Source organism: Hylaeus volcanicus, chromosome 2, assembly GCF_026283585.1.
Source record: "Hylaeus volcanicus isolate JK05 chromosome 2, UHH_iyHylVolc1.0_haploid, whole genome shotgun sequence".
Classification (NCBI taxonomy): domain Eukaryota; kingdom Metazoa; phylum Arthropoda; class Insecta; order Hymenoptera; family Colletidae; genus Hylaeus; species Hylaeus volcanicus.
The window spans coordinates 5,590,160-5,601,349 of NC_071977.1; the positions used below are offsets into that span (position 1 = coordinate 5,590,160).

General features: G+C 31.5%; 2 protein-coding genes across 3 annotated transcripts; one reads left to right on the forward strand and one right to left on the reverse strand.

Annotated features, from left to right (window-relative positions):
• The first annotated feature begins 97 nt into the window (after positions 1–97).
• LOC128884910 (integrin alpha-5-like) lies at positions 98–4,761 on the forward strand. 2 transcript variants are annotated; one of them, XR_008459500.1, is made up of 10 exons: positions 98–742; positions 831–1,131; positions 1,738–2,036; positions 2,182–2,641; positions 2,721–2,866; positions 2,928–3,377; positions 3,444–3,607; positions 3,685–4,181; positions 4,273–4,562; positions 4,636–4,761. XR_008459500.1 is itself a non-coding variant. In XM_054138591.1 (9 exons), exons 1-9 carry the CDS (start codon positions 344–346, stop codon positions 4,491–4,493), a joined length of 2,937 nt encoding a protein of 978 aa, XP_053994566.1. In that variant the 5' UTR covers positions 98–343; the 3' UTR covers positions 4,494–4,620. The 2 variants fall into 2 exon arrangements, 1 of the variants encoding a protein (XP_053994566.1); XM_054138591.1 differs by lacking the exon at positions 4,636–4,761 and having other exon boundaries at positions 4,273–4,620.
• LOC128884914 (protein enabled-like) lies at positions 4,717–8,254 on the reverse strand. Its single transcript, XM_054138594.1, has 6 exons — positions 8,053–8,254; positions 6,890–7,376; positions 6,259–6,539; positions 5,976–6,192; positions 5,616–5,890; positions 4,717–5,538 (listed from the first exon to the last, which is right to left on the reverse strand). The coding sequence occupies exons 1-6, from the start codon at positions 8,077–8,079 to the stop codon at positions 5,386–5,388; spliced, it is 1,440 nt and encodes a 479-aa protein (XP_053994569.1). The 5' UTR covers positions 8,080–8,254; the 3' UTR covers positions 4,717–5,385.
• Between the last annotated feature and the right edge of the window lie 2,936 nt (positions 8,255–11,190).

Here is an 11,190-nt window from a genome sequence, read left to right on the forward strand (position 1 = left end):
CTTTGAAGACAAATTCAGAAAATTGCATTATTTAATCCTGCATTTATACTTCTCTATTAACTTATGCAAATAAAGGAAAAATACATAAATTTACGTATGAATTTATTATCTTTACTTTAATTTGAATTTCGCTGTAGATATTACAAACCAATATTGACTCATTCTTACATAATGTCACTGTGGTTTTCACATATACCTGTATATCACTTCCTTCCTGTGATATAGAACCACTTTAATTCTTGTACACATAGTTTTAGGATTAGTACATGTAGTATTTTCTGACTTATAGTTTCCCTAATATTAGCTGCTGTTAGTATTAAACTTTAGCATACCTTTATCAACAATGTTTAGTATGTGGATTTTTGGTTTTACACTTGTAAGTTTACGATATAGTGTATTGACATACAATTTGGATGTTAATAATGCTAAAGTGTTTAATAGTCCTACAATTTTGATTGATAAACGAAGCAGTTATTTTGGATTCTCTGTTGCACTTTATGCAAATAAAAAAGACTCTCTGCTGTTGGTTGGTGCTCCTAGAGCAAATACAACTACAATAAAGGGTGTAATTGAACCAGGGGTTGTATATCAATGTCCAATTAATGATACGTGTAAAGAGTGGACTTTCGATAAAACTGGAAATGGTCGACACGAACGGTATCCCGATATATATCAGAATAAAAATAATGGATGGATCGGTGCAGCAATTGCTGTAGAAAATAGAACTGATCCTAGAATTGTGGTATGTTAACATTTTATTTATGTTTTTATAAGTTTACTTTCGTATTTTCTTTCAAACATAAATTTCGAAGTAATTAAATTTATAATAGGTTTGTAGTCCACGATATAGAAATAAAATGTTTATGAATGGTATCTGTTACTGGATAGCAGTTAAAAACATTGAGTCTAAAAAATTGATTGGAACAATAGATTTCAAGTTGGAAAGGGCAGGACAGGCTGGTTTTTCATTACACATTACATCCAATGAATCACAACAGGCTCTATTAGGTAGTCCAGGTATACTATTAGGGAGAGGTATACCCATGTTAGTTGTAAAATCACTTGACAATAAAATGCAAACACTAATTCCTGCAATTGAAAACGGAATAGTTACGCATGATTCGTATTTTGGTAAATATTACACTTTTACTATTATCATACATTTAACACAATATATTTTCTAAATACAGTACAACCTCGCTAATCCGATACAGTTCATATTTTACTTCTTTATTTCTTCTACAGACATATTATGAAAAGGGATTTTAATTAAAGAATAGAAACAGACCTACGTTGTCACATAAAAAAACAAGTACAATTTTGGAATCTAGCATCAATGAATAATGTTCATATATAATAACTTTACAACGACGTTTTTTTTTTTAAATTTAATTCTGTACTTTGTAAATTGACATAAAGATATTACTTTACAAGAATATTTAATTTTCTAAAGAGCTCAATGGAAACATGTTTCCTCAAAAATGTTTTTTAACGATACATTTAATTCATTGAATCGTTGATCATAAATTTTATTGAAGGATTCACAGAGTTTTGTCATTAGATAGGATTCACTGTGTATTTAGGTAAAACAGTTATCTAATCTCACAAAATTAATTTTATCTAATTCATGTAGTTTCCAAAATGTGTGTTATAGATTAAAATGACATAAATGCCAAATTTGTAAAATTATAGGTAAATTGTAAAAAAATAAAAAAGAATTTATAATACTTAATCTAGGTTACTCTGTAACATCTGGCTGTTATTTTAAACAAGGAGAATTGTGGTTTGCCTCTGGTGCTCCAAGAGCTGCAGATATGCATGGAAATGTTATTATATTTAGATTTCCTAATGAAAGTAAACAACCTTTACTAGTGAAAAAGAAGGTAGCTGGTGAGCAATATGGTGAATACTTTGGAGCTGCTTTATCATCATGTGATCTTAATGGTGATGGTAAAGATGAATTAATCATTGGTGCCCCGCAATGGGCAAAAGACGTAAACGAGGGTCGAATATATGTTTTTACCACTTCTTATAATGTAAATAAAATTTGTAATATAAGAATAGCAAGAAATGTAATACAATACAAATTACATATAAATGCTAAATTCGTAATTGAACAAAAAAAATTCGTACAATAATTTAATACTTAATGTATGTATTAATTTTACATATTTACCATAGGAAATTTTTGTAAAACAATTATTTGATGGAGAAGTACCTGAAAGTCGATTTGGTTCTGTGATAACTTGTCTAGGAGATATTGATTATGATGGTTACGCTGATATTGCTGTTGGTGCACCATACGAGAAGCAATTTGGTGCAATATACATTTTTAATGGCAATAGTAATGGATTACCTAAATTTTATAGTCAAAAGATAATTGGCAGACAATTTGGGGAAAACGTTCGGGGATTTGGAATTTCAATTTCAGAACCTCGTGACATAAATGGTGATAAATATTCTGATATTGCTGTGGGAGCTTATCTCTCAGATCAGGCAATTTTAATTAAGTCTAAATCAGTTGTTAAAATAACAACAAATTTAAAGTATTCAGAGAAAGAAAAATTACTAAGCAATTCTACATTTTTTATTATCAATGTGTGTACATGTTATGATACAATAAATGAGCCTAAATATCTCCGTGAGTATATGATGAAGGCCATATATATTTATATGTATCAATATATATAAAAACCTTGAACAAATTAAATTGTATTTAGGAATTGTTAAATTTTTAAAAATTGATCAAATGTATGGAAGAGCTTTGTACCATGATGTAGGAGGTAATAATGGTAGTGTGTACAAATTTTATGATATGTTACACAAATCTAAAACTTTATGCAGTCCAATTAAGCTACATTTAGAGGTGAGTTATTGTATATTTTTTTTTATGACAAATTTGTATTATATTTGATTAATATTTTTAGAAAAATATTAAAAATGTAATAGATCCACTTGAAATATCTGTATCAGTTACTTTAGAGGAAGATTCACAATCTAAAAATAAAGAGACTAATTCGCATGTTCCCTGTACATCTTGTCCAGTTATAAATAAATATCTGTCTAAAACTGAAGATTTTATCAAATTGCCATTTACGTTAGATTGTGGGGAAAATGATATTTGTATATCAGATATTAGAGTAGAACTTTCAACGAACTTAGAGTTTGATAACAAATTTATCATTGGATCTACAACCACTGTCAAATTTATGATAAATGTTTCTAATTATGGTGAACCAGCATATCAATCTAAAATATTTGTATATATTCCGGAAATATTATCGCTAGCAAGTGTACCTCTTTCATGTATGGAAAGTTCATACCTGCATAATACTTTAGAAGTAATTTGTGATATTGGAAATCCACTTAGACAAAATGTAAGTTTTATCTATTATGTAGGACAATTCTTAAATAAAATTATACAAATTGTATTTTTTTATTAGAAAACATTAACTTTGGAGTTGGATATGAGCAAAGTTCAGTTTGGTATCGATCATGTAGAACTATGGACGAATTTTACAACTCAAAGCAAACGAAAGGACTCACGCAACACGGGTACTTTGTTGACTATCTATTTCGATGTTGATGTCGACGTAGTGGTAGCAGGGTTAATATCACTACACATATTTGTCATTAAGAGATAAAATTAGTTTTATACTTATTTTTTTCGTGCATATTTCTTAGGAAAGTAAACGGTGACTCATACTCGTATTTTTATAAAAACGAAAAAGAGCAACTCACTAATCTCCAATTCGAGCATATTTATGAAGTTCAAAAATTCGGTGTTAGTCCAATTGACAAAGTTATACTAGCAATTAGTATGCCAACTTATTGGAAAGATTCTAGTGGAGATATACCAATTATTAATATCAATAAAACAATTGGTCAAATGAATGGACAACAATTTAATTGCATGCACTCAAACTATACACCTTCCACGTCTTTAATTGATAGACCTAAAATTCCTCCTATAAATTTTGATTTAGATACACAAGAAAAATTTACATTGGCAACTAATTTTTCAATTAATTTGCCCCCTGAGAATAGATCAGTGTACATTAATTGCACGAACACTAATGTACATTGTACATATATTCAGTGCAACTTGGGTCCTTTTACAGATTTTTCATCTGTTGCTAAACTTTCACTGGTACTGGACCTTTATCTCATAAATTTGAAATGTAAAGTATTTCTTATATATATTTAATATATTTTTAATTCTCAAATATATCTTAACAAAATGCATAATTTGTGCTTCACTTTTTATTGCAGCAAATATGATAGAAGAAAAAGATATCATACTTTTCGTGTCTAATGGAAGTGTTAGCATTATGCAACCATATAATATCCATCAAAAATTTGGACACAAACCTGATAGCACCATTGTAACCACAATGTTTTTAGGGTCACCAATAACTAAGCCAGTTGCTACTTGGATAATAGCTTTATCAATTATTATAGGAATTGTGTTGCTCATATTTTTAATTTTTTGACTGATTACAATTGGATTTTTTAATAGAACAAAGAAGGAGGAACTTGAAGCATTAAAATCTAAAACAGATGTAAGTTTACTATAACTGAAGAATTTTTGTATCCCACAATTAGGAGATACCTAGTACATTTATTATGTTATAGGAAGAACATAATGTTATCCTGGAAACAAGTTCATGTAGGAAAGTGCTTGACGAAGAGTAGGTTTACTAATAGAGACAAATATTCAAATTTATATATATATATTTCTTATTTCTTATGCATTAAGTAAATAGAATGAATAACAAAGTGTTCTGCATTCAATAAACATATATAAAGCATATATTCTTCTAAGGCTACCAATATTTTTATAAAAATATAATAAATCTTAAAAAATATTAATCTGATGATAAATCTCTATCTTCGGAAAAGCTGTACAACAAATATTTTATTTTGTTACGTTTCTAATTTTCGCCTAACAATAAGATACATGATACTCTGTAAAAGCATATTTGGAGCGGAATTGTCTTAAATAAATAATTTATATACAAAATATCAATTTGCGTGGTATGAGATTCAGGCAATTTGTTCCATCCTTCTGTACTTTATCTATTCAAATATTCTATGCTCGAAATTAAATTAGTCGTACATTTTCTCTAAATAAATATTTTTCTTAATTTCAGAAATTATATAATCTCATCACAATGAAGTGGGTTGTACGCTTGTACAAGTTAAATATTTACAAGCAATATTTTGTAGTAATTAAATTAGCTGCCTTTTACGTTAAAAATATTTAACTTCTTTTGTCATGTTTGCGATAATGCAATGCATTTTAAATTATATGACTATGCAAGAGCATAAAATATTTCTTCTCTGTATATCTTTTTTCTATATGGGTTTTAACTTCAACTTACATTAATCGTCCAAACCTAGGCCTTTTGAAATTTCATCTGCAGTTAATTTATGTCCTGAAGTAGGACTATCAGCAGGTGGAACAGGTTGTGTATATGGTGGAGTACTTGGCGCATAAGTTGGTGGAGGTGCTGGATGGTTTTCTCCACGGGATTTCTGCATACAAAATAAAATTACGCGATTAGAATATAAAATACATAAATTTGCAATTTTGGAATCATCTTCTTACTTACATCTTTACCATGTTTGCTTAGACCATCCAAAGCAGAGCTGAACAGAGAAGATCCAATTGCAGAACCTATTCCAGATAAAAGATCCGAACCTGAGCTTGACTGCTGGTTAGAATAACCACCAGAAGGTTGATAATTTCCATAACCTCCTGAAGGTTGATATCCTGGTTGTTGATTTCCACCACCTCCGAAAACACCACCAATGATGGATCCTAGGGTTCCTGCTAGTGGATCAGTTGGCTGACTTTGTGGTTGTGCCGGCGCCGCATTATTACCACCTTGTGTAATACATATAGACTCAATTTACTCAAATGTAGTTATAATACCATATATGTTATTTATATATCATGAATCATGGATTACCTAATGCTCCAAGGATAGAGCCTAAGACGCCACCACTTGATTCTTGAGGATAGCCTTGTTGCGCATGCGTGTTGTTTTGCAAAGCATTGGTCACTAAGCTGCTTGCTAAAGCTGCACCAAGAGATCCAAGGTTTCCTAAACCTCCCTCGCTTTCCGTTTTTGTCTTAGAAGCGTCTGATTTTTCATGATCTTTTTCACTTTCATCCTCTTTTTTTTTCTGTAAATTTTAATCAGAATACATTCTTTGAAAGCTATACTATTGTTAATTTCTAAATATACGTACAGTCAGTGCGTGCGCAGCAGTAGCTATGCCTCCCGCAGCAACTAATCCTCCTAATGCTAGACCAACTTTATCTAAACAGGCACTGAATGTACTTTCTTCTTCGGGTTTTTCATATCCAGGTTGGTATCCGTACATGTTTGGGGGATTATAACCTTGTCCTCCAAATGAATTTGGTGGGGGACCATAACCAGCTGGTGGGGGACCATAACCAGCTAGAGGAGGTGGACCATATCCACCTTGCGGCGTTTGCGAGCCTATCGTTGGATACAATCCACCTGGTGCTAAATTAGATAATTAATATTTATACTATTTATAAAACTTATTGTTAACAAGTAAAATAAAATATCAATTTTATTAACACATTTGCTACTTGTTAGATTTTTGCTAAACTTGTGCTGTATGCTGAGCAATTTGTTTCAGCCCAAAATTATTTCTATGCTGTTAAGCAAATATTTGTACTTGATAACTAAATGTTTGTAACCAGTGTCGTATGGCAATATATTCAGTTTAATACCAGATAATACGAATTAAAGGTAATCGTATATAGCAAAAATATATACAGATTTGGATCTAAGATGTCAGTAACAAATGTGTTAAAATGTGTACAAAAATATGTAGAATGTTTTATTACGGGGTGGTCCAAAGTTAGCTGCTGGTACATCTGGTGGAGGTGCAGCTCTAGGAGAACGTGGTGGGTCGACAGGAACATTTTCATATGAAATAGAATTTACTTCTACATCTCCGTCGATAACCAAATGTGTAACTTTCTCATAAGGCAATCGGTGAGCAAACTCTGTAAAGTGTCTGCCATTTATGGCAATCTTATAAGACGTATGATCGCACAAAAGAAATATCTCAAATTCTTGTCCAGGTTGAATCCACATGGGCCCCTCGTTCTCTTCGATACCCCAATTCATCGATTCTATATGATTTCTAGTAACAAAGCCTTCCGTAAAGCGAGGCGAAACATGGATCGCAATATCATCTCTTGGATTTAATGTAGGCCCCAGCTGATAATTGACAGCAAAACGTACTGCATTCGAAGGAACTTTCCCTTGAATTTTTACCATTTTTCCAGGTACCAGACCACCTTGAACAGCTTCCACACATGGAATTGGCTATTAAAATTAATAAATTTATTAATATAATATTCATATAATATTTCTTTAATTCATGAGTACATATATGGGAAAAAGATTATGTGACAGTTATTGGTAGACTATTTTCTAAGCTCATATTACCAATATTATTAAATAAAGATATAATTTTTGATAGTTTTTATAGTTTTATAATGATTATATTTTCTTTTTATAATAACAAATATATATATACATATATTTTCACATAAGTCTTTCCTAAGTTACATACAAAATATGTAATTCATGTAATTCTGAGTGGTTGTAATAGTACATAAGAAATAGCAAAACTAAGGATGATTTGAAAACATACTATTATACCTATTATTTCTTATATTTAATTTATACATTATGCTATATTACGCGTAATGTACTATAAAAGTACTATTAAGACATAAACGTAATTCTTTAATGATTAATAAATGTTTGCATAGAGTAGTTTCACACTTCATACAATGTATATGTTGAATTTATAGGATTCAAAAATTCGTTGTTTCAGGATTCGTTATTTACGTTATTCGAATAAACGATAAATCACATTTAATTGCAATTAATACGTTATTGCGTACATTAAGTCCGTCATAGATCAATGACAATCACTTTTCTAGCATCACTAAGTTAAGTTGTTTTGTAAATAATTCCATGGAAGAATACTTACAGGATTTAATACTGGTTCAGATGACATTTTTGTCAATTGTTTGTATGTCACAAGTGGCGCTAAGATTTATGTTTCGGTACAAAATTAGAGGATAGCGGACACTGCTTAGTATACGAGGTCGAGATGCGACTTCCCTTCCAATTCTCATAAAACACATCTATTTAGAGTGCTGACGTTTCCAGCTTGAACTGTGGCATTGCGGCACTAACTGTACGTGATGCAACACGGACGCGCAGTGGTTTTCTGCGCACATGCATTTTCAAATTCACGTAGTATCGTGATCGCATCATATTACGAATTAACGATTGATCGATTAATGATTATTTTTGTCGTTAATCGATTACAGAAGCGATAAAAAAATAATCTATCACTGCCGAAGTCTGCCCGAAGGTAGATATCAAACCCCTCTAATTTCGGTTTGAATTACAAGTGAAGAAATGAATAGTTGCATAATACTAGAGACTGGCAAAATTTTATTTGAATAATAAACGACGAATAAAAGCACCGTACTGAGATTTATTTACGATGTTTATTCGATTGCTTGGTTATTGGTTGTTAAACAAACTTTTATTCTTATCTAATTTTGTCTGTCTTTGAATTCGAGGGTTGATTTGAAACCACCCCTTTCAAGGACATCCAATATTTTTGGAACACCCAGTATATTCACATTCTTTACTTTTTTTTGCATATCCATATAATTTCACATCATTATTATCATAAATCAACTTCTAATTGTTGATTTGCACACTAATAATTGACCGATATTAAGTTTTTTAAATAAATAAAAAAGAAAATAAGCAAAATGTAGCGCCATCTCTCGGCGAACAACCCAAGTTTGTCATGAAGTAGTTTCCACTTCGCGCCGCTAGATGTCGCAACAAACATGAAATTATTCAAAACATGAATTCTCTACTTTTCTCTGGATATAAATGTAATTTTGCATCATATTTATGATAATCCAACTTCTAATTGTTGATTTGTACAGTAATAATTGACTAACGTTTAGTTTTTTAAATAAATAGTAATAACGAAATATGTAGCGCCATCTAGCGGCACGAGGTGGGAACTATTTCACGACAAACTTGGGCAGTTCGCCGATAGACGGCGTCACATTTATTGTTATTTTTATTTCTTTAAAAAACTAGGCATTAGACAGTTATTAGTATTCTAATCGACAATTATTAGTTAAACTATAGGGATGTATGTTGAATGATGACATATGGCGGTGTATGACGGACGACGTGTTGCTATGACGACGAAATATATTTAATTCATAATCACCGAATGGTATGATTCGTTAATATTTAACAGTCTCTTCGGATGGTACAAGTTCCAATTTTACAGAGTACCGGTACGGAACAAGTGGCTCCATTAAAATTATCGCTCAATGATTGCGCAATTAATTGATAGAACAGTTACAGTTGAGCACGCGCGTATTATCGCCTACGCTCATTTTTGCCCGTACATTGTTTAACGCTAACAGGAAACTAAATAAACCGTTCATTGAGATATACCAGTCGCTGGCGCGAAAGAGAATTATCGTGGCGTGGAACAAGTAAACAACCGAACTGGAGCAAGTTAACCCTCTGTGGTCAATTGGCACCGTTAATATAATTATAATCGTAATTATAATCACCACTAAAATTGACGAATGCGATAAATTCTGGATTATTTATCAAATTCACCGATGATTTTATATAATCCCCAACTCGTAATGGGGAATGTGATAAACTTGTTAATGCATATGCTGTCTACACAGAAGTACTGTCTGAGTAGGTTTAGACCTAGTCTTTCGTTGGACATTATCACGCGAGAGGCTGCGAATAACAATATTTTATAATTTAAAACTAAAAATTCAATTAACGGTTATTTTTAAGTCACATGGATGTAGCGTGAACATTTATTCTAATCGTCCATTTTTATTATTCATGTATCGATTTGTTGATTTAGTCAAATATGGATTTCGGTGGGAGGGTTTCGTGGTAAGTGTACGGCTGTAAGGACGTTAAATTGAAATTTCCAAAAATTGTTATCATATTATAAGCAATCGAATTTGTCTTCTTGTCAGTTACAATATTACGATAATTAAAATACTTCATGTCATTAAAAAAAAAAAGGCCGATGAATAAAAATGAATAAAATACAAGGAAACGTATCGTGACCACAAATTGTGGATATTATCTAACTATTTAGGAGTTCATACATGTAAGGTGTGTCGCTATATAAAGTATCTGAAGCGTGCAAGGGATAGGCATCGGCACACCTATAATAGGTCGGATATAAATCAAACGATTCAACTGGCAAACGACTTCATCGATCTTGTCGATTCATTTTTGAAATAATTTCCAATCATATTTCAATACAGGATATAATTAATGTAATTTACTAGAAACGTCAGAGATGTAAGACATACTTCGTGTATGATCACGGATAACTTAAGAAATGTGCATCGGATGAAAAAACATCTCGTTTAATTATTTAATTAACTTATGTAATTGTCGAAATATTATAGGCTTCTGTGATCTTTTTCGGATCGTTTCGAAGCAACGGAAAACGAACTGTTTAGAGAACGTTTGGGAATAATTTTTTCTACGAAGGCACGGTAGGTAGAGGACTGAACCAATGTAAGGACTCCTCGACGAGATCAATAAGCAACGTAAGCGGACCCTTCTTCGCAAGGCTTTCAATGCTTTCTTATAAGCAGCCTACGACACCGATTGCTTTATACGCCATGCACTCGTCCTATCCATCCTTACGCATCCAGGTGTTCTCCATTGTATGAACCGCTCACGTTCATACACATATCTATTCAATTGTTTGAGGCACGCATTCGTCGATACGGATTTTAACGCAGGTCTGGACATAAATATTTGAATTGACATAATTATTTAGGAAAATAGGAAATAATTATTTGAAGTTAAAAGTAATATCAATTCACTTGAAATAATTGCTATTACAAATAACGAATTATTCGCTAATTTTTTCATTTCAAACTTAACGAAAGGAAACAGCCTTAAAATAATATAATTATTATTTAAGAGGTTTTAAATAAAATTCGATGCATCGTTTCATAACATCTTTTAATGCAAAATATATAACATTTACAATGACAAAATATCGAATGCAATCATACATATC

Excerpts from the sequence above, each read along its gene's own strand:
- LOC128884910 (XM_054138591.1), top strand. The coding sequence starts at position 344 with ATGTTTAGTATGTGGATTTTTGGTTTTACACTTGTAAGTTTACGATAT. Across the intron at positions 2,037-2,181 it reads TTTTTACCACTTCTTATAAT|GAAATTTTTGTAAAACAATT; the intron begins GTAAATAAAATT and ends TATTTACCATAG. Across the intron at positions 3,378-3,443 it reads GAAATCCACTTAGACAAAAT|AAAACATTAACTTTGGAGTT; the intron begins GTAAGTTTTATC and ends TTTTTTTATTAG.
- LOC128884914 (XM_054138594.1), bottom strand. The coding sequence starts at position 8,079 with ATGTCATCTGAACCAGTATTAAATCCT. Across the intron at positions 6,540-6,889 it reads AGCTAACTTTGGACCACCCC|CACCAGGTGGATTGTATCCA; the intron begins GTAATAAAACAT and ends TATCTAATTTAG. Across the intron at positions 6,193-6,258 it reads CTGCTGCGCACGCACTGACT|AAAAAAAAAGAGGATGAAAG; the intron begins GTACGTATATTT and ends TAAAATTTACAG.